At 36.5% G+C, this 22,011-nt stretch overlaps 14 protein-coding genes across 14 annotated transcripts; 8 read left to right on the top strand and 6 right to left on the bottom strand.

Moving 5' to 3' along the window:
- Positions 1 to 250: 250 nt before the first annotated feature.
- YTH1 (cleavage polyadenylation factor RNA-binding subunit YTH1) lies at positions 251 to 898 on the top strand (the record flags this gene model as incomplete). Its single annotated transcript, XM_003957160.1, has 1 exon — positions 251 to 898. One exon carries the CDS (start codon positions 251 to 253, stop codon positions 896 to 898), a length of 648 nt encoding a protein of 215 aa, XP_003957209.1.
- A 73-nt stretch (positions 899 to 971) lies between these two features.
- Positions 972 to 2,291, bottom strand: ISR1 (putative protein kinase ISR1; the record flags this gene model as incomplete). Its single annotated transcript, XM_003957159.1, has 1 exon — positions 972 to 2,291. The coding sequence occupies one exon, from the start codon at positions 2,289 to 2,291 to the stop codon at positions 972 to 974; it is 1,320 nt and encodes a 439-aa protein (XP_003957208.1).
- A 298-nt stretch (positions 2,292 to 2,589) lies between these two features.
- On the top strand, positions 2,590 to 5,091 carry COG4 (Golgi transport complex subunit COG4; the record flags this gene model as incomplete). The annotated part of the gene is made up of 1 exon (XM_003957158.1): positions 2,590 to 5,091. The coding sequence occupies one exon, from the start codon at positions 2,590 to 2,592 to the stop codon at positions 5,089 to 5,091; it is 2,502 nt and encodes an 833-aa protein (XP_003957207.1).
- A 445-nt stretch (positions 5,092 to 5,536) lies between these two features.
- KAFR0D04230 (aldo/keto reductase) lies at positions 5,537 to 6,565 on the top strand (the record flags this gene model as incomplete). The annotated part of the gene is made up of 1 exon (XM_003957157.1): positions 5,537 to 6,565. The coding sequence occupies one exon, from the start codon at positions 5,537 to 5,539 to the stop codon at positions 6,563 to 6,565; it is 1,029 nt and encodes a 342-aa protein (XP_003957206.1).
- Positions 6,566 to 7,076: 511 nt separating this feature from the next.
- FHL1 (Fhl1p) lies at positions 7,077 to 10,127 on the top strand (the record flags this gene model as incomplete). Its single annotated transcript, XM_003957156.1, has 1 exon — positions 7,077 to 10,127. The coding sequence occupies one exon, from the start codon at positions 7,077 to 7,079 to the stop codon at positions 10,125 to 10,127; it is 3,051 nt and encodes a 1,016-aa protein (XP_003957205.1).
- Positions 10,128 to 10,217: 90 nt separating this feature from the next.
- On the bottom strand, positions 10,218 to 11,081 carry PRE2 (proteasome core particle subunit beta 5; the record flags this gene model as incomplete). Its single annotated transcript, XM_003957155.1, has 1 exon — positions 10,218 to 11,081. The coding sequence occupies one exon, from the start codon at positions 11,079 to 11,081 to the stop codon at positions 10,218 to 10,220; it is 864 nt and encodes a 287-aa protein (XP_003957204.1).
- A 777-nt stretch (positions 11,082 to 11,858) lies between these two features.
- RPL11A (60S ribosomal protein uL5) lies at positions 11,859 to 12,383 on the top strand (the record flags this gene model as incomplete). Its single annotated transcript, XM_003957154.1, has 1 exon — positions 11,859 to 12,383. One exon carries the CDS (start codon positions 11,859 to 11,861, stop codon positions 12,381 to 12,383), a length of 525 nt encoding a protein of 174 aa, XP_003957203.1.
- Positions 12,384 to 12,446: 63 nt separating this feature from the next.
- Positions 12,447 to 12,989, bottom strand: SNT309 (Snt309p; the record flags this gene model as incomplete). Its single annotated transcript, XM_003957153.1, has 1 exon — positions 12,447 to 12,989. One exon carries the CDS (start codon positions 12,987 to 12,989, stop codon positions 12,447 to 12,449), a length of 543 nt encoding a protein of 180 aa, XP_003957202.1.
- A 103-nt stretch (positions 12,990 to 13,092) lies between these two features.
- On the bottom strand, positions 13,093 to 13,515 carry MRPL51 (mitochondrial 54S ribosomal protein mL43; the record flags this gene model as incomplete). Its single annotated transcript, XM_003957152.1, has 1 exon — positions 13,093 to 13,515. The coding sequence occupies one exon, from the start codon at positions 13,513 to 13,515 to the stop codon at positions 13,093 to 13,095; it is 423 nt and encodes a 140-aa protein (XP_003957201.1).
- A 198-nt stretch (positions 13,516 to 13,713) lies between these two features.
- TMH18 (Tmh18p) lies at positions 13,714 to 14,264 on the top strand (the record flags this gene model as incomplete). The annotated part of the gene is made up of 2 exons (XM_003957151.1): positions 13,714 to 13,769; positions 13,844 to 14,264. 2 exons carry the CDS (start codon positions 13,714 to 13,716, stop codon positions 14,262 to 14,264), a joined length of 477 nt encoding a protein of 158 aa, XP_003957200.1.
- Positions 14,265 to 14,381: 117 nt separating this feature from the next.
- KAFR0D04160 (uncharacterized protein) lies at positions 14,382 to 15,758 on the top strand (the record flags this gene model as incomplete). Its single annotated transcript, XM_003957150.1, has 1 exon — positions 14,382 to 15,758. One exon carries the CDS (start codon positions 14,382 to 14,384, stop codon positions 15,756 to 15,758), a length of 1,377 nt encoding a protein of 458 aa, XP_003957199.1.
- Positions 15,759 to 16,609: 851 nt separating this feature from the next.
- Positions 16,610 to 16,891, top strand: EMI1 (Emi1p; the record flags this gene model as incomplete). Its single annotated transcript, XM_003957149.1, has 1 exon — positions 16,610 to 16,891. One exon carries the CDS (start codon positions 16,610 to 16,612, stop codon positions 16,889 to 16,891), a length of 282 nt encoding a protein of 93 aa, XP_003957198.1.
- A 33-nt stretch (positions 16,892 to 16,924) lies between these two features.
- Positions 16,925 to 18,838, bottom strand: KAFR0D04140 (amino acid permease; the record flags this gene model as incomplete). Its single annotated transcript, XM_003957148.1, has 1 exon — positions 16,925 to 18,838. One exon carries the CDS (start codon positions 18,836 to 18,838, stop codon positions 16,925 to 16,927), a length of 1,914 nt encoding a protein of 637 aa, XP_003957197.1.
- Positions 18,839 to 19,671: 833 nt separating this feature from the next.
- On the bottom strand, positions 19,672 to 21,606 carry KAFR0D04130 (amino acid permease; the record flags this gene model as incomplete). Its single annotated transcript, XM_003957147.1, has 1 exon — positions 19,672 to 21,606. One exon carries the CDS (start codon positions 21,604 to 21,606, stop codon positions 19,672 to 19,674), a length of 1,935 nt encoding a protein of 644 aa, XP_003957196.1.
- Positions 21,607 to 22,011: the final 405 nt, after the last annotated feature.

The following is a 22,011-nucleotide window of genomic DNA, read 5'->3' as shown; positions in this document are numbered from 1 at the left end:
TCGTCTAATCCACTTTAGGCCACTCAGATTGCTCTTCTCTCTTTAAAAGTGTTTAATATTCCTAATTTCTTCGGTGGCAAAAAACAGAGCTCAAATTTCAATACTTTCTATCAGTGTCCGGGTTACAATATGGAAAGCGCATCTTTAGATTAAAAGCTTTATATGATTAAAGCCTAATTTGTAAGGATGTGAAGTTATAACAGGCGATAGAAGTGGGTTGTCAGCGAGTTTATAGCGAGGCAAACAAGTCATGTCTGTGATACACCCAAATACAAACAAGTATAATTTCAAATTTGAACCATTTTTGAAGCAAGAATATCATTTTACTAGAGATCCAGATAGACCAATATGCCCACATTACGACCCAAAGGTGGGGCCCATCTCGTGCCCCAACGGTGATTCCTGTCCTAATAAGCATATACTAGCAAATTTTCAGAATAAAATAGTGTGTAAGCATTGGTTACGTGGGCTATGTAAGAAAAACGACCAATGTGAATTTTTACATGAATATAATCTTAGGAAGATGCCAGAATGTGTATTTTACGCAAAGAATGGTTATTGTACACAGACTCCAGAATGTCAGTATCTGCACGTGGATCCCATTAGTAAGATACCGCGCTGTGAGGCTTATGATCAAGGGTTTTGTTTCGACGGTCCAAATTGTAAAAAGAGACATGTTAAGAAGCTTGTGTGTCAGAGGTATCTGAACGGGTTCTGTCCCCTGGGGAGGGACAACTGTGAATTTGAGCATCCCCAATTTAACGATTTTATTCTTATTGATGAAGCTTTGAAGAGACGATATAAGATTAGGAGAGATTACGAAATTAATACAAGGAAAATGGATGAAGAAAAAGAGAAAAGACTGAATGCAATCATTAATGGTGATCTCAACAATTAGAGAACTATCATTGGGAAATACATAAAAAAGAATATTTATATAGTAGTAATATGTACACATTTACATATTTGTATCAATTTGTTACGTATGTCATACAATCTTCTAATGAAATTCTATCAACTAAGATTTTAGAAACTATGGAAAGTTCCACGGACCAAATCTCTAATAAATGGGTCTTGTAATTGATATTTAAATTTATTGGATCATTTTTCTGAATGACATTGATTAACCAGTTAGAAGTGTTAATCATGTGTGCACCATTTGGCATAGCTTCTGTGTCAGAACTATGGTACCTTAAACTCTGTAATTCTTTAAAAGGCTCTTCTTCAGTTATATAGGATAGAAGTACCAGTCCAAATGAATACAGGTCCGTTTCGTAACTAAACTCAAAATTATCATTGCTTAAGAACGTTTCAACAAATTGAGGAGGACAATATTCTAAGGTTGTTTCAAAATTGGAGTGATTCATTTCATGATTGACATTTTCATTCAAATACTCATCATTCGATAAATTGATGAAAGATGATGTAAAATCACAAATATAGAAATGCATATCTTCATTCAATTCGGTACCCTTAACTAGAATATTTGAAGTTTTGATATCACCATGAACAACATTTCTAGACTTCAAATGCACAAATACCATCATAAGTTCTTTAAATAATTTCCACCACATCTTTTTCTTCAATTCAAAGGAAATATCTTGACCATTTTTCTTCAAGATGGCTATAAGTTGCTTCAAATTGAGATCAAATTTTTCCAAGATCAGACATGGCACATTTTCGTTGTACCTCAAATTCTTATAGTAAGATTTATTGATGTATGATATACCATCCATTGGAACAATATGAATGTCATTAAAGCTGCCATCATGTAAATATGCTAAAATCAGGGCCTCATTTAATAAAAACTTAGATTTTCTCTTTGTCTTTGGAAACTTGAGTATTAAAGTCTGACCATCTTGCTGAGTCATCTCATAAACAATTGAGTAATTCCCGCTGCCCATTTGTGTGCTCGATATATTAAATGACTTACGTTCGGAGCTTGGGAAATCAACTCGTTTTGACAACAAACTTAGCACGAGATCATCTCTTGTCATTATATTTTCCTTAGAATAGTGGTTTCCCAAAAAGTCCAACATGTGAGAACTGCTAATAAACGTAGGTTTGGTTGGAGAAATGAGAAGAGATTGTAGGTCCTCTTTCAAGTAAACCAAAGATTTCTGATTACGTTCGGATACAACCGGGTTCCTGGCTAGATATTCTGAATGCAAGCTCTTGTTTGGTGATAGAGGCAATGTGTTATGCATAGGAGACATCTGTGATTTCTTTAAGACCTTTTGGGGCATTGTGGTGCCGATGGGGAAAGTAGGGGAAGTTGGAGGCGTATCCATTTCGACGTATTCGCTGATCTATTTTCTATGCTAAGGAGCTTAATGTAGCTCACTTGATAATAAATTCTGGGATCCTGGCCACTTCAATAATCGCGTTTTCAGTACTAGGAACAATATGAAAAGTTGATGATCTACTATTGCAAATGCCTTATATTTTTCATCTTTTTTCCATTCAAGTTGAAGAGAAAAAAAAATTAGATGCCGGAACTAGTTAGGCTTAAAGTACAACTTAGTGAAGATCAAACCATCAGGTTAAGGATAAGAAGCATTGGTGCGAAGGGTTGTTGAAGGTTTGAATATGTTGAATTCTAGGCTATCTGATGATCAACTGTCAAGGAACCTCGCTAAGTATAATATCTTGTTGGGGAAGTTGACCACGGTGTCCCAGATTGATAAGTTAACAGAAGTGATTAAGAATGACCAAGAACAGACGGTGGCGTCATTGAATGTGTTCATTGCGGAGTCTCAATCAAAGCATAACAAGCAGATACGTAAATTGGAGCTACAAAGGACAGATCTGACGAGTACTCTATCACAATATCACAGTGTGTTATCGACCATTGGCAAATCGAATAATAGATCTGTACAGATACATAATGAAATCGATTCAATTGATCAGGAGCACAAGCTGCTGTTAAGGACCCTGTCTTTCCTGGAGGATACTAGGACTTTGAAGAATAATATCAAATTGATTGACAGCGCACTTAAAGAACAAAATTATCTCGTGGCAGCAACAGCGATTAGTGAAATTCGTCAGCTGCCCCCAGGAATCTTAGAATCATCTTTCGCCAAAAATACTATACCTAATGCGGAATTACCGATGTTACCAAGCGAACTGCTGGCTCAATGGTGTAATCAATTGAAAGGATCATTTAAGTCATCATTTGAAATCGCAATGAGGGAAAAGGATATTGATAGATTAACACTTTTCTTCAAATTATTTCCATTGATCGGTGAAACTGATTTAGGTTTAGATCTCTACAGTAAATATATTTGTGACATCATCTCAGTTGAAAACAAAAAATTTCTGGATAATACCGTCAACTTAAAAGTCAGATTCAGTGTAGTCCTTTTAAATTTATTCAAAATTGTTTCTACAATCATAAATGAGCATTCAAGGATTATTTCAAATTGTTACGGTAAAGAACATATCCCAGTCATTATGGAGAAAATCGAAAAGGAAACTGAATTACAGGCATCTTTAGTGTTGGATGTCTTTAGTGACGCTAAACATATGAAAGAGACGGTAACGAACATATCAAACGAGACTGTTCCAATAAATGAAGCGGCCAATTTTCTATCGGAAATCTCACAAATTCTACAGAACTGGTCAATGTATACAAGATTCTTTGCCGTTAAGTGGAAAGAATACACAGATTTCAGTGAAACAGAAACAACTTTAAAAATACCCTTCCCCATTGTAGAAGGTACGTTTTCTTCAAAATTGCATAAAGACAATTTTATAAGAGATTTTCAAGACATTGTCATTAACAACCTTTATAGATCGTTTAGAAACAGTGTAATCCTTGAAGAATTACCGGATATCAATAACGTCATCACATTAGAGACCATAAGTCATAAGGATCAATCGTCATGGCCAATTTCGCCCGTTCTGGAAGATTTGACAGCGCTGATTAGAAAAAATATGATTTACACTGTCAATACTGGTCAAGTTGATATTTTATCGACTTTCTTGGATGACTTGGTTGTGTTCATTCAGAATGAATATTTAGTCAAATTTATCCAAGCAAAATTTAAGACTTTACAGTCCGTTATTGCACAAGGGAGTACGGCATCATCATCCCCAAACCTTTTAAAAAAGTATACTTCAATACCCGAAGAGTCATCAACACAATATCCCTCTAGGGCTGCTTCACCGTATCCTACTAATAAAAATGTTAGCTCAACTGCAGCAGCTACCGCAAAATTATCTCAGTTCAGTAGATTCAATTTGAGGGGTGCTTTTGCCAACATTCAGTCTAACCTACAGTCGGTAGTCGCCCAAGAAGAAGAAGAAGAGACTAGTAGTGACCCATCCATACTATCCTTGCATCATTATATTATTTACGTGAACACTTTATGTCTCACAAAAGCGGCTATTGAAAATTTATTGACTAAAGAGATAATAGAACAGAATCCGAGGTTGATCCAGGATAACTTCCCATTTGAGGATGATTCCACTTATATCAATGAAAAAGTGGAAACTGCACAGATAAATATAATAGAGCAGGTCAATAAATTGCAAAAATGGGGTATACAGTATTTGTTTCAAAATTTGGTTCAACCAAAATTGAAAATTATCTTGAAAAAGTTGTTTATAAATGACAACAATAATGCAGGCAGTAATGAAGATAACGCTTCTACGTACATTGCCAATATTGAGAATTTTGAGAATTTCAAAAATATAAACAAATTTATGAGAGATTGGAGAGTATTAATTACACCTTTGAAGAACGCCGTAATTACCTCTGCATTTGATGATCTAATGAAGTTAATTAACAGCTTTATGATTAAAATAATTGAAAAGAGGGTCTGGAACTTGAAAGTGAATGAACTGGGTGCAATCAAACTGGATAAAGAACTGAGTTTGTTAATAAATGCTACATGTGAATTGAATTACACTTTAAGAGAAAACTTCGTTAGATTGACACAAATTGTTTTGATTTTGGGATTCGACGATGACGATTTCGATTTAACTACAGGCGACGTCAAAGATGAAATTGTTAACAGTATAGATTGGATACTGAATCCGCAGGAACGTATAAAAGCTAGAAATTTGAAGATTGATAAAAGACATTAGAAATTTTTGAACCATATAGTATGACTTTATGTAAATGCACATTTTTAAATGATAAATTTGTATCTACGCTTGCATTGTCCTCTTCGTATGAGCATAGCATAATTGTCGAGGAATATTGCTTTACCTGACTTCAGATTTGCATTAAATTTGTTATTCATTTTCGGCCGAGCATTTTCTCCGAGGCTCGTCCGAAAGCCATGAAACCCGTCCCGGCCGATTTTAGGTTGAACTATCTCGGACGAGTTTCCTTCGTTTCGGGCGAAAAGACTCCCTTTGGTAATAAAGTCACATTGAATAGGGAAGACACATTAAATAAGCTGAAAGATGTCTGCAAGTATATAAAGGACAGGAATACTTCATCAATTTCATTTGGAATTCTTCAAATCTTTTAGAATATCAAACAAACAAACAAACCAAGATCCTATTAAATCACCAAACAAAAAAAATGGCTGTTATTAAACAAATTCCCTTCGGTAACACTGGTATCAAAATTTCTCCAATTATTGTTGGATGTATGTCCTACGGTTCCAAAGATTGGGCCAAATGGGTTGAAGATGATAAGGAAAAAGTCTTCAAGATTTTGAAGCACTGTTATGACCAAGGCTTACGGACTTTTGATACTGCTGATGTATATTCTAACGGTTTAAGTGAAAAGTTGTTGAAGGAATTCATGCAAAAATACAACATTAGAAGAGAAACTGTTGTTATTATGTCGAAAGTTTTCTTTCCGGTGGATGAAACTCTGGACTTAGGTTTGGGTAGCGGTCTTGAAGATGAACTTGCACAACTGGATTTGACTAACCAACAGGGTCTCTCCAGAAAACATATTATCGATGCCGCTAAGAAGTCTGTTGAAAGACTAGGTACATATATGGATGTCTTACAAATTCATAGATTCGACCCAAACACTCCTGTTAAGGAAACTATGAGAGCTTTGAATGACGTAGTCGAAATGGGCTTAACTAGATATATTGGTGCATCATCGATGCTAGGTACTCAACTTGCTGAATTGCAATTCACCGCTGATAAATACAACTGGTTCCAATTTGTGAATGTACAATCCTGTTACAATTTGGTCTACAGAGAAGATGAACGTGAGACTATCCCCTTTGCAAAGAAACACAATTTGATGTTAACACCATGGTCACCAAACCACCAAGGTTTACTAACAAGGCCAGTTGGTGTTGAATCAACGAGATCTTCTTCCGATATCATCATCAATGCTTGGGGTTTGAAAAACTTAAAGCCATGGGAAGTCACTGTCATCAATCGTGTCGAAGAAATGGCAAAGAAGAAAAACGTTTCAATGGCAGTCATTGCCACTGCCTGGGTCATTCAAAAGGGATGTGCACCAATTCTTGGCATGAGTTCCATCGCTAGAGTCGATGACAACATCAAAGCTCTGGACGTTTCATTCACCGAAGAAGAGATGAAATACCTCGAAGAACCTTACGAACCCAGAGACCTATTATAATAAGCTGTTGATATCATATAGAACCTATATACAAATAAGACGTGATCTTTCAATACAAAATTTTATTACTTTCTTATTTACTGACACTACTTGAGGTTTTGCTGTCACTGGCCGTATTATTATCACGCTGCACGTAAGCCGCGAAATTTTCCAAAAGAAAAAAAAAGTGAATTTTCAGTCAAGATAAACAAATATATATTGAAGTCATCTAAAGAGATTAAGAAACTAACCGTATTATATGTTTGTTTAAAAGCATTTTTAATCGGTTTATTTAAAAGTGTTAGATATATTTAGTATTTTCAAACGTTCTTTTCCTGTTCCGAGGCCACTTTTAAGCGGTTTTTTCTTCCTTTTTTCATCTTATTGAAAAAACATTGCAGTTTGTTACTACCACATCCATCTTTATAGAGACTTCGTTGCAATAGAAAGTAGTGTACTTTTGCTCCATTTATTTATACCACAAGTTCTGTGCAAAATATACAGCAAGTTTGCTATATCATAAAGAAGAATAATGGATACAATAGAACATAATAACAACGAAGATGACATACGTACAAATGTACTTTCTGCAACAAAGGGCGAAAATGTATCACCTGGAGTCACTGGATCAAGTATAAATGAATCTGATGTTCTTCGAAAACCTAGCGTTGAAAGCCCAGGTACCGCACAAATAAATAAAGATGAACTCGTATTTGCGCATGATGGGAGGCTGAAAGAATCAAGTGTCGAAGCACCAATAGTACGAAATAATAGTCAACAGGAACAGCACGATCCGTCTGACGCTCCTGAACAGCTAAGTGAACCAGAGGGCACAGTAGAGGTGCATTTTGAAGCCCTACGTAATGCAAGTGATAATAATGAAAATGAAGATGTGAACAGTTCTGATCAAAACAGTAGCGACCATGAAGATACGGGCACAAATGTTTCTCTCAACATTGATGAACTACCGGATAACCTTTATAATGATGACTTTTCAAAATTGCTGGAATTTGATTCTAAAAATGACGACGTTCTTTTCAATGACCATAACATTTTAAACCATGATATCGCAACAGATGATATTAATAAGGACATTAGTCTTATAGATCCCCAGGTGTCGGCCACACTGAGAGAGCATACGGAAGAAGACGTAGATCAAGGCAAAGATGGATCAAGTCCCAGGGACACCACTGTTAATGGTATTGAAGAAAATGACAATAAAAGCGAAGGCAATAGTCATAGTAGTGACGATGCTATTGAAAAGCAATCTATTAGTGAAGATATTGAAAAACTTACGTTTAAGGAATCGACCGTCTCCCCTACACAAGGTACACCTGTAAAAGCAACTGAACATGAAACTTTAAATGATGATGCAAATGACGCGTCTCCAAGAAGCAAAAGTACAGGGGATTTAGAAGTTAACAAAGACACACCGGCATCCATCATCCACGAAAAGAATAATCTTCTGTATCCACATAGAAATAACTCATTGACACCAGGAACATTTAAACCACACGAATTATCCAATCAAAATATACAAAACTCTAATTTAGACGTCAACACTAAGGAGGGACAAATCGCAAAATCTGGTCAAACTGCTCCTGACAGTAATATTAATCCCAGTACTACAATTAATACTACGATCCCTGAAGAGCAACCAACAATATTTGCATATGCAAGGCTTGACTTCCAAAGTTTCACTTTTTATGTTCAAACGTTGCATGCCATAATAGGAAGAAGATCAGAAAATGATTTTACACATAAAGTTGATGTGAATTTAGGTCCATCAAAATCTATTTCAAGGCGACATGCACAAATTTTCTATAATTTCGGTACAGGAAGATTTGAACTTTCGATTATAGGTAAAAATGGTGCTTTTGTAGACGACGTGTTTGTTGAAAGAGGTAATACTGTTCCATTGAAGAATAAAACTAAGATTCAGATAGGGCAAATCCCCTTTCAATTCGTTTTACCCGAATCTGAAAAGAGTCCCGCTGCTGAAAAGATAACTGACTCTACTAGTACTAAAGCAGCTAAAGCTGCTGTAAAAAAAGAGCCCAAGGTCAAAACTGAACCATCACAACCAAAAAAGAAACAGCCAAAACCCGCTGCCAAGAAGGAGAAGAAACCTGCAAAGGTGCCTAAGAAAGTTTATACAATTGATGAAATTCCTGTCGAATATAGGACGAAACCAACATTTTCATATTCTGCGATGTTAACTACATGTATACGAAAATATTCCACCGAGAAAGGTATGTCATTATCTGAAATTTACTCAGGGATAAGAGAATTGTTTCCATACTATAAATACTGTCCCGATGGGTGGCAAAGTTCAGTAAGGCATAATCTATCGTTAAATAAGTCATTTAGAAAAGTTTCAAAAGAGGGAAAAGGTTGGTTATGGGGTTTGGATGAAGAATATATAGCGGAGCGAGAACGTCAAAAGAAGAAGCAAGCTGAAACTGCTGCAGCAAAAGCACAGGCGGCACAACTACGTATTGAGCAGCAACAGCAACAACAGAAGGCAAGACCAAAGAAGACAGTCAAAGCGAATAATAATACTAATAGTAACGATACGAAGAAACAGAATATATCACAGACTCTTGCAGCAAATAGAGCCAGGGCGTCGTCAAGTAATCAAGGGAATGATCATCAGAGGACAATGAAATATCTTCAAGAACAATTAATGATACTGACTAAAGATAGGAAAGGTCTTCCAAAGCAAACCATTGCGAACATATTAACACAGGCATTAGCAATGACAATCAATCAGGTTACACAAGCAGCTAAAAATAAAGGCATTACGGGTAATCCCTTAACAGCATTAATGGATAAGAATCCACAACATTTAAATCTTATACTTGCAGCAGCTGTAAATGCAGCGACTGCCAAGATTACAAATGGTAAAATTAAGCAGTTGGTTGATCCAAAAAGTACAACCACAACCACGAATATTAGCAAACCAGTCAGTAAACCAACAAAATCTACCTCAAAATCGGTATCGCCCGGTGTGTCGACTGAAAAGGTGCCAATTGTTTCGGCAAATGAACCAATACGACCAAGTACGGCGTCAACAGCAGTACCAACATCAACACCATCTTTTGATCCTACATCATTATCAAGATTTTTCCAGCCAAGACAACAAGCCACGAGACCGACACATGTGACCACACCATCTCCTACACCGCCTCTTATGGCTAAGAATAATACTAGTATACCGCAGAAACGTACGCATGATGAGACTAGTAGTAGTGAAGGAGAAAGTAGTAGTGACGACAACACAAGTGACGACGATGACGATGAAGAAGATTCTAGTGGAGATGAGTCTAGTGAAGACGAATCTAGTGAAGATGAATCTAGTGGGAGTGAGAGCGGGGAAAATAATGAAACAGTGGATGATGGTGATAAGGATAAATTAAGATTAAATCATGATAAGATTGAAGATGATACTAAATTAGAGGAGGAAGAATCTGCTGATAGTAATGAAAATAGCAGTAGCGAATCTGATGATACGAATATAAACGTTAATGATATTGCCGGTAATAAGGTTGGTAACGATTCGGATGAAGATATGAATGATTGATAGGTTCATATATAAACGTGTAACTATAATGTAATTAATTTTACTAAATTGATTTAATTTCTTTAATGGTATATACATATAGATATACTTTTAACCTACTACGTTATTGAAAGATCCTTCACTTTCTTTAATATCCCAGAAAGTCGAACCCACGTCGTGATTACCATGATAGACCCAACCATTTTCAGTGACGTGATAAAGGTTGATAGAACCACCTGAATAAGCATCTCTATGAGCTGCAGCTAAGATAGATCTTTTCCCAAGATATAGAGCTTCCTCTACGGTTAGATCCCATTTATAATTTGAATCCAATACACCATAAGCGAAAGTTTGACCTGAACCTACACAGAAAAGGTCACCCTTTAATCTTGTACCATCAGAATCGACGTAATAGACAGTTGGACCTTCCTTCTTAGTATAACCACAAATCATTGTACCCATGGAAAGACCAGCACCTTTATATTGATACACTAGATTGCTTAAAATTTTGGATGCAGCTGCTACAGAGATACGATCTTTTTCTTTTAATTCATGTAACCTACATTGAGAACCTAACCAAGTTTCCCAATACTGACAATCTGCGGCACCACCTGCCATTGTACCTAATAGGAATGGATTGATTTCTATAACTTTTTTAACTGTTTGTGATGCGACCCAATTACCCGCTGTGGCACGAGAATCTACCGCCACGATGATGCCGCCTTGAAATCTGAATGCTAAAGTAGTGGTACCATGAGCAATTTTGATTTTACAATCAGGGTTTCTAGAATCATCAGTATGTGCTCTTAAAAATTGTTGTGGACTTGAAATTGGTGGAACGGAGATTTTAGGAGCCAATTGATGAAATTTGGTTGAACCTGTAATGAAATCATTTTCTAAAGTTTCTTCATCATCGTAGTTTAATTCGTGAAGTAGTCTATTCGACGTGCTAAAACTATCAGCTATAGATTGCATTGTGGATTTATGGGGAAGGGGATGTGAATCGTGTATGTATGTGTGTGTCCTGTATAGTTCCATTCACATATATAACATTGAATATGTGTATATATATGTATATATATTTTTGCCACCCTTGCTATGTGATATTGCAATATTGAAAAGTGAATCCTCGTGCGCAATGATACAAAACGAATTGGCAAATGAAAGATATTGATCACGTGCTATGTACCCGGCTTTTTAAAAAAATGCACGTGCCACAAATTAACCAGCAGAGATCCCATCGAGGGGCATTACGCCGAAACTTTCATTCACTGTGGTTTTCTCTAAACTTTCCCGGCATCTTGTGTGATTATTGCCGACGGCGGGAATAATCAAACCCCGATTGCCGTTGCTCGCGTTCTCACTTTTTTTCGTTTGACTGTTTTTTTCAGCTATTCAATCCGTACATCCACTCACACAAACTTATTTTTTTTTCGAAAATTTTTTTTGCCCATGGCGAGAACTCAATTTCCTAATCTGGAAACAGACGCAAAACGAGTCCAAAGCCGACATTCCAGTTGCTACGCGCTTTTCTCTGCGCGAAGAAGAAGAACCCGTACTACACTCGTTCGTTTGTGGTGATGACGCAGTTATTTTTTTTTTTTTCTAATTCCAAAGCATAGCGCATCTCTTGCAATCTTGAATGAAAAATTATCATCAAAAGTTAGTCGATTAAATGTTATAAAGTACATTTATCACTTATTGTACTCTATTTTACACAACTGAGAACTCCATCACAACATTAAGCCAAAGATGTCTGCTAAAGCTCAAAACCCAATGCGTGAACTTAAGATCGAAAAGTTGGTCCTAAACATTTCTGTCGGTGAATCTGGTGACAGATTAACCAGAGCTTCTAAAGTTTTAGAACAATTATCTGGTCAAACCCCAGTCCAATCCAAGGCTAGATACACTGTTAGAACCTTCGGTATCAGAAGAAACGAAAAGATTGCCGTCCACGTCACCGTTAGAGGTCCAAAGGCTGAAGAAATCTTAGAAAGAGGTTTAAAGGTCAAGGAATACCAACTAAGAAACAGAAACTTCTCCATCACTGGTAACTTCGGTTTCGGTATCCAAGAACACATCGATTTAGGTATCAAGTACGATCCTTCTATTGGTATTTTCGGTATGGATTTCTACGTTGTCATTGGTAGACCAGGTGCTAGAGTCTCCAGAAGAAAGAGATGTAGATCCACCGTCGGTAACTCCCACAAGACCTCCAAGGAAGACACCATCGCTTGGTTCAAGCAAAGATACGATGCTGATGTCGTTGACAAATAAACTTAGAAATATTATTCATATTTTCTTATATAATCAATATATAAAATATCATTTATTTTCTTTCTAAGTTATTCTATCTATCAATGCATCATTATATTCCATCTCTAATTTACGAATACTTTTCTCTTGCGTCTTTTGTAATTTTATTCTATAATTTATCAAATCCTCGTTCTTTCTCTTTTGTTTCGTAACCATACTACCAACTTGCTCATTCAAATTCTGTAAAAATACATTATTCATTGTCCATTGATTCATTATCGTTCGAGACATTAATTTCTCCAAAGTAATGCATTGATGTCGCAGGTACGAATCACTGATTGCTAATCTCTCAACATCTTGTTCATTATCCATACTATATCTCATTAAATCAACTCCACCACACTCCTTTCTATACGCTTTTAAAAAAGCATCCTCATCTTCAGATTCTAGATAACTCTCGTACAATTTATCGTCGATATTACGTCTTCCAACATTGTCTAATAACTTTTGCACTTCAGGGTGTATTTCCTCATTTATTTCTTGCAACGCTCGTTTCACTCTCATATTTATGGCATTCTGTGCATCTTCATGTGGTAACGTACTGTCTATAAACGGTAGATAGTCCATATCAGCTACGTCTTTTCTCAGTTTGCTTCATCCAAATTTGTTTTTCAATCTTTTTTTTCACCTGAAAGTCTAATCCTTATATATATTATATACATGAAACTATTTACACTTTATGTTTGAATGCACTATGGAACGGTGACCATACACCTCTTACGCTGCCGTTCAGACTTCTCACATTGTCATTCTTGCTTAACTTCATCAATTGCTCTCCACTAGAATCTTTTAACAACAAAATCTTGTTCTCAACATTATCAATATTCATATTCCCCACGCATACTACTTTCTCTCGTCCATTCGTATACTTGGCCCTGACCAAAGGATGGCCCGACTTCTTAATAATATTGAACTCAATAGAAGGGTATTTCGTAGCTAGCTTGTCCAATCTGGAAGATTTCAAAAAATGTCTCATGCCTTGCGAAGATCCACCCCAATTACAATACTGTAACGTTATCTTACAACATGGTAACACAAAAGTAGACACACCATTCACCGGCAACGACACCCTGCTAATAGCCTTCACAACCATAGCTATGCACACCGTTTGCTTCTTCTTCCTTTTATTCTAACTCCTGTTACCATCATATCAGGTGCGACTCTTTTAAATTAAAAACCGAAAAAAGATCATTCAACTACATTTGTCGTTCTTCTATATAAAAGGGAGTCTACTCTTTTCGTTTCCCAATCCGTTCCCTCTCAGAATTCAATAACGATCTTCCAACTCACAATGGCTTTACCAGTGTTATTCAAACCTGCTACGCATCTCTTGCTATTTTCAACAAGGTATGTCAAGAATTACTGACGCAAATCATGTCTTCTCCCTATTTTTTCTATTTGTATTACTAACAGCCATACAGTTTTGGTATGTCTACGTTCTACTCATTTGTAGCATCCATTATTGCGTTCAAGACTCTCGAACTTGAACAATTCTCCAAATTGCAGAATCAAGTCTTCCCTGTCTATTTTAAAATTCAAACATTCACTCCGGTCCTCTTGGGGCTCACAAGCCCAGTCGCTATGACAAACACCGCTCTTTGCACTTTGTCTCTGGCTTCATTCACGGGGCTCGTGAATTGGCTCTTTATCTTACCAAGAGCCAAGCAGATCAAAGTGCAAAGAAAACAATTAGACAAAAATGACAGTCAGTACGTTGTCAAAGACGAGCAATTGAAGAAAAGATTCGCTAAGATTCACGGATTCTCGTCCCTATTCAACATGACTCATATCGGCACCATGCTTTTCTATGGTGTCTGTCTAAGTTCTCAGCTCATTATTTGAATGTCAACGGTTTGACTTTAACGTGTATATATTTTCAATATGTATGTCTATATGGAAAAATGAAAAATTGAAAAACTGAAATCGTTGCGATGGAAGACTTGAGGTATTCTCAGACAGATGAATAAAACTGATAAACTTCTAGTCAATATGGTCAGGAATAGCTTGAATTCTAAACATATTATTAGACATACGAACGTTAACAATAATATTCGTTCAAATTTGTTCCATATCAGAAATTTACCTGAAAATCTTAGACATGGTATACAACTCTACAAATTTGCCGTTAGAAAAGTAGATAATAAGCTGGCGAGCACAAATGAATCCTGGTTGACCGATTATAGACACTATCGAGAGTTAAATGAGATGGAATTCCATGGAAGCGGGAAGTTGACAAATTATATTGATACTTATTTGGAACGCACCAAAGAATCCTATGTGAGACAAAATGAAGATTCTACGGTGGAATTAAATGAGAAATTGAAAGTACTGACTAACAAGTATCCTTCTTTTGATTTTTCTCAAATTAAAAAGAAGAGATCACATGAAAGAACTGGTGATGAAGTACAGTTTTATTCTGATTATAAAACCATCACCGATAATCATGTCCCTATTATACGTACTTTGCCCGGTACCAGAAATTTTGATTATCTGGCAAGAGCTATACGATTAATTTCATCAAATCAAACTATTCTCTTCTCATTCGATATTGAGGCATTCGAGAGAGATAACAATGTCGTTACAGAGATCGGTATTTCAATCTATGACCCAAGAGAAAATCAAGTGAATTTTACAGGTGTAAATGTGTTAAAAAACTACCATTTAATAGTATCAGAATCTTTATCCCTCAGAAATAGAAGATGGGTTTGTGATTTGAAAGATTGTTACCTTTTGAACGAAAGTTTTGTTATGAATTTAAACCAATGTATTGAATTTGTACAATCTTTAATTAATTATTATATGATCCCAGGAGAGAATGATACATGGAAAAGAGCATTAGTGGGCCATAACATTGACGGTGACATTAAATGGTTGCGTGATCTTGGTGTCAAAATGCCTCAGACTGAACTGGGGACAGAACTTTCGCAAGATACTAAAGATGTTATGATTATGGATACTATGAAATTGTATAAATATTGTTATGGAGACAAAGGTTCGAGTTTAGGTAAATTGTTGAGATTGTTTCAAATCCCACACGCTTTCCTACATAATGCAGGTAACGACGCATACTACACTTTAAACTTACTGCTCTACATGACTAACATAAACTTCCGACAACAGTTTGGTTTAGACAACTTCAAATCAATTAATGAAAAGATCATTTACAATCTTAACAGGAAAAACGAGCCAAAGATTCTACCGATGTCATATTCAATCGTAAACAGAAATACTAATAATTCTAAAAAAGATTTGATACCGCAAACCGAGTTTGGAGGTTCCAAATGGTTCCCTAATGCCACATCCGCTTTTGAAAGCACACAGCATCAAGAGTCATAATCTTTTTCTACCTGCATTCAATGTATTCGATTGAAACGAAGTCATTTGCATCTTATTAAAACTGCATATATAAACAATAAACATAATAAAACGTGTATATATGATATATGCTCAAGCTAAAGCAGATTCAATCAAACCTTCTAACTTACCAGCATTCTTCAATTCTTGTAAGTCACTGTTACCACCGATAAAGTTGTTGGCAATGTAAATGTTTGGAACAGTCTTTTGACCATTGATTTCGAAAAGAGCCTCTTGGATGTCCTTCCCGTCATCCATTTCATCTAATTGCAAGACTAAAGCCTTGTCCTTTGGAACTTTAAGGTCTTCGAATAATGTCTTCAAAGTTGCCTTACAAAATGGACAGTAAGTCTTAGATGCGACAAAAATGTCATTGTCACCAATCATTTGCTTAACTTTGTTAATAGTTTCTTGGGATACCATTTTCTTTTGAGTTGTTTTTCCTGCTATTATTCTAAAAGCAAGAATAATTAATATTGACAATATAATCAAATTCAACATTTCTTACACTCCTTTCCTTTTTATACTAAAGTCTCTCGTATGCCATCCTTAGTAAGGATTTTTTTTTCGTCATATCCAGGATGTTCTTTTTCCTCAGATATATATATGGCCGGGAAATATCTCTCGACCCTAAAAGGGGAAGCTGCCCAACCCTATCACTTTTCGACCTTATCCATACAATTTCGAGAAATATGGTCGGGTTTTTCTACTGTACCCTAAAAGCCCACCTTTTTAGGATCTGATCTGTTGGTTATTAAGACGGTTAGTAGCCTAAGCAAACAAAAAGATAACATAAGTTTTGACTAACACCGGTAAACCATACCAATACTAGCATGTCTAAGGATGATGAGGTCTTCTCCAAGTATCCTACCACTATGAGTTGTATGGAGGCCTTTGATCAGCTGACAATATGCTATTCAATTGGTGGTCAATTTAGAAACTACTATAGACACGGTAAATTCAACTCTTGTGATGACCAGTTGAAGAAATTTAAATTTTGCTTATTCAATAGTAAGAATCCAATTAAAGTTCAAGAGTGGTACAAGGCAAAATCAGAACATAGGAAGAGTACAAATGCTCTCACGGACGATTTGATTTGGAATGAAAGAAGTTGATATATATATACTATAATATTTACATAGGTATATTTAACACCAAAATGCTACTACCCTTTTCCATTTGGGTCCATTTCTTAGTTTTTCTTTGTACTCTTCCTCTTCCTGTCTCACTAATTCACCATCGAAAATTGTTCTATGCGATATTAGATCGATATCCTTAGCTCTAATAAATAGCTTCCAGTCTTTCTTGTATATCTTGTATCCGAAATAGAGGACAATTAAAATTGGCATGGCCAAATAATTTTCGAAGAAATTTTGAGCGTCCAAATGATCTTCACCAATTGGTGCAATGGAAACCCAGAATTCTGCAATTAACGCTAGTATCATCATGATGGCAGCATATCCTGAACCCCATACACCAACTTGAGATTTGAAACCGATTTCATCTACCGATCTACCTTGTACTTTCATGGCTCTTCTAAATCTTATGTGGGAAAGACAGATAGCGGTCCAAGTAAATAGTTGGGATAAACCTGCAATAGATAGTAACCATGCAAAGACGTCTTCCTCTTTGTCAGAGCATGAACAGAATGCAATAACACCAAAAATTGTGGTCACCAGCATAGCTCTTGCCGGTCTACCTTCTCTATCAATGTATTCAAACCATTTTGGAGCGTATCCTTGTTGAGCTAATGAATACAGAATACGGCAACTTGAGTAATATGCAGAGTTTGCAACAGATAGAACCGATAATAAAATGACTGCGTTGATGAAATGTGGGACGACTCTGACACCGTGAGAAGCAACGGCAATGACATAAGGGGATGCTTGGGATGATGCTGACCCACCAGATCCTAATAGTTCCGTTGAATCGTAAGGAACCAAGAAACCGACTAAAGTAATTGAGGTTAAGAAAATGAATAAAATTCTGTAGATCATAGTCTTGGCAGCAGATGGAATCGCACGACGTGGGTTGGATTGTTCACTAGCACCGATGGCAATGAATTCTGATGCACCAAAGGCAAATGCAGCTGTCGTGAAAGTGGACATTACGTCCTTGAAACGATCAATGGATTTGTCACCTCTAAATGCACCTGGGTTATGCCAGTATTTGGCGCCAATATAACCATCATTACCTGCACCACCAGTGTTGATAACAATCGCTAATATGAAAAAACCTGCCATCATCAGTACTTTACATGAATTGAAGAAAAATTCTGCTTCAGCGTAACCTTTGGCACCAAATGTATTAATCAAAGTTATAAGGACGAAGAAAATTACCACAAATACGTCAGAGTTCACTTTTGTTGTCCAATAGTCAATGGTCATTGATGCAGTGACCAATTCTAATGGCATAACACATAACCATTGTAAACAATATACCCATGCGACACCGAAAGCCATACCTTCATCAACTAAAAATGATGGATATGCATTGAAATTACCTGGCAACCCACTGTAACAAACAGCCATTTCACCACATGCTTGGATGATGCAATAAAGACAAGAACCCATAATACCGTAACCTATTACCAGAGCACCAGGGCCTGCTTTACTCAAGGCAGAACCATTACCAACCAGTAGGCCGGTGCCGATACCAGTACCCAATGACATCATCAGAACGTGACGAGGTCTTATAGATTTTTGCAAGTGTGCATCATCATCTCCATTTTTTTGCCCATGAAGCTGTTTACTTTTACTTGGCGACAAGGTAGAAACTAACTCATTTTCTAAATCTTCTGCGGTTTCTTCATCGTCTTCTGCCCTTCTAAACGAATCTACAAATTTTCTAACATGGGGTTTTGTAATCCCAAATAGAGGCTTATCTGGAGATCTACTATATGATTCACTCGAACTGGCGGAATGCGCAGTATTTGAGCTGGTGAAGAACTCCACTATATTATCTTGCTCTGAATTTTTAATTTCAGGTTTCTTTACTATATCAACCATTTCAAATTTTGAATCAGGTACATAATCATGATGATCTTTATTACTCTGAGACATTTATTAATTCTGTTCTTTTTCGTTACCTTCTCTTAAGGTTTTCTTATTAACTGTATAAGTCTGTCGCTATACTCGACAGATCAGAAATTAAAACTATTAAGAATATAAATATATTTACTGGTTATATAATAGTTCCTCGACTGTTGTCGTTTGATCGCATATTAGATATTTAGAAGGCATTCTGGAGTTCAATATCTACGTAGAAGAAGTTTGCTTCGCTATGTACCGAATGGAATTTTTCCTGCGTGACACTCCACAGTCTGTGACCTTCTAAAAAAACTGAGCAAAAGTTCTTCAAATTCACCTCTTCGTGTCACGATTTTCAAGTTTAGCGAAACCGCTACATCCATTCTTGGCTTTTTTCGTCGCCGCATTATGTAATGTTCATGACTTGCTAGCAGAAGAGAAAGAGAAAAGAAAAGATGAATGAATATTCACAGTGCCAAGCTTTGGAAACAATAAGTCGTGAGCTTCAAAAGCAACTTTCTACTAATCTGTAGTTTGTATTGCAACGGCTTCAAACATTGTTATTTTTCTTCGACATCTCTCTGTTCTGAATTTTCCGTGCAGGGTCCCCACTGCTAACATTTTCTTGGCGCGCCACTCTGTTGCCTAAGGCACGCAATTTCTTCAATGGAGATTTAATACACTGTAAATCATGGTAATATCATCCTTATCGAGAAATTCCCTTTATAGAAGGATAACAATTATGAATAACGGTGAAAGACCATTGATTTCTATCTGAGATAATTCTCTTTCTCGAAATGTCAATAAAATTTAAATACATAATAATGTAAAATGAATATTTATATATATATATATATTTTCTTTTTCTAACACCAAAAGTGTACTAATCTTTTCCAGGTGGGGCCATTTTTTAACTGTTCTCTATACTCTTCCTCCTCCTGCCTGATGATTTCAGCATCGAAGATATTTCTGTGTGTTATTAGATCAATATTTTTCGCTCTGATAAACAACTTCCAATCTCTGTTGTATATCTTGTAACCAAAGTAAAAGACAATTAAAATTGGCATTGCCAAATAATTTTCAAAGAAACTTTTAGCGTCAAGATGATCCTCACCAATTGGCGCAATTGATACCCAGAATTCTGCAATCAATGCTAAAAATAACATGGTAGCAGCATAGACAGAACCCCATACACCTAATTGCGACCTAAATCCTAACTCGCTGATAGACCTTCCTTGAACATGCATTGCTCTTCTGAATCTAATATGGGAAAGACAGATTGCCATCCAAGTAAAAATTTGTGACAGACCAGAAATAGCCAATAGCCATGTAAAAACTTCTTCTTCTTTTGATGAGCATGCACAGAATGCGATGATACCAAACAAAATCGATATAATCATAGCTCTGGCAGGTCTACCTTCTCTGTCAATATAATTGAACCATTGTGGCGCGTATCCCTGTTGTGATAAAGAAAATAAAATACGGCAACTGGAGTAGAAAGCAGAATTAGACACTGATAGAACGGCCAATAAAATAACTGCATTTATAAAATGTGGAACAACCCTAACACCATGCGAAGAAATTGCAAGGACATAAGGTGACGCTTTAGTACCTCCACTTCCAGAGCCCATCAGTTCGGAAGAATCGTAAGGAACCAAAAATCCCACTAAAGCAATGGAACTCAAGAAGATGAATAAAATTCTGTAAATCATTATTTTAGCTGCAGATGGAATGGCACGACGTGGATTAGATTGTTCACTAGCACCGATGGCAATGAATTCTGATGCACCAAATGCAAATGCAGCTGTTGTGAAAGTTGCCATAACATCTTTGAACCGATCGATACTTCTGTCACCTCTGAATGCACCTGGGTCATGCCAATATTTGGCACCAATGTAGCCACTTGTGCCTGCACCACCAGCATTGATAATTATTGCTAAAATGAAAAACCCTGTAATCATCAAAACTTTGCAGGTATTAAAGAAAAAATCGGCCTCCGCATACCCTTTCGCACCAAAAACGTTGATTAAAATGATTAAAACATAAAAAATAACCACGAAGATGTCATTATTTACTTTGGTGGTCCAATAATCTATGGTCATAGACGCTGTAACCAGTTCTAATGGCATAACGCATAGCCATTGAATACAGTATACCCAAGCCACAGCAAATCCAAAGCCTTCATCTACCAAAAAAGTTGGATAAGCGTTAAAATTACCTGGCAGGTTACTATACGATACGGCCATTTCACCACAAGCTTGAATGATACAGTACAAGCATGTACCCATAATAGCATAACCTATGACTAATCCTGCAGGACCAGCCTTGTGTAAAGCAGAACCGTTACCAACCAGTAAACCGGTACCAACACCTGTAGCAAGAGAACTCATCAACACATGACGAGGTTGGATAGATTTACGTAGATGAGCATCCTCTTCTTTGCTTGTAATAGCAACGTCATGCTCTTTTATGGCTGCAGATAGAGGAGACAAGGTGGTGGTTAGCTCAGTTTCCATATGCTTCGTTTCTTCAGTACCTTCTTCTGCTCTTTTGAAAGAATCAATAAATCTCTTAAGATGAGGCTCTTTCACCCCTAGCTCATACCATTTTTTTCTACCTGCATACGACAGATCTTCATTGGAGCTAGACTGGTCGGTAGATTTACCAAAATATTCGACTATATTTTCATTTTCAAGATCATTAAAGCTCCTTCGTCTCAATTTTGAGGCATCTTTCAACTCGTACTCCACATTTGAGTTATCTATGAAGTCGTCCTTGTCGGCATTATTTGATGAAGACATATTTCCACAAAATTATCTCGACTTAGCTCTAATTAACTTTAACTAATTAGTAGAAAACAGTATATCACATATGTTCAACAATGCCGTATTTTTATATAATAAATTTGATTTACCGAATTATTACCAGAAAAGGGTACCCCCCAGATTATAGAAAAAGTACGTACTCGAGCGAATTTAATCATCGCTTAGATTGAAGAGAACGAGAGCAACCGAGAAGAATTTATAAAAAACTTATATTCTTAAGAACAGATGGCGCCTTCCACAAAATGATGAATGCGATTATATCTAGTCGCTGTCTGCCTAAATACTGATCGAGAGATCTGTCATCGTGTTCTGTTGAAGCATTACGTCACACTGCTAAAGAAACAGATCTTATATTTGTTGGAACGAAGCCAATCGGGAATA

Source organism: Kazachstania africana, chromosome 4 (assembly GCF_000304475.1).
Source record: "Kazachstania africana CBS 2517 chromosome 4, complete genome".
NCBI lineage: Eukaryota > Fungi > Ascomycota > Saccharomycetes > Saccharomycetales > Saccharomycetaceae > Kazachstania > Kazachstania africana.
Note: the sequence above shows the minus strand (reverse complement) of the source record. Positions and strands in the feature narration are given on the sequence as shown.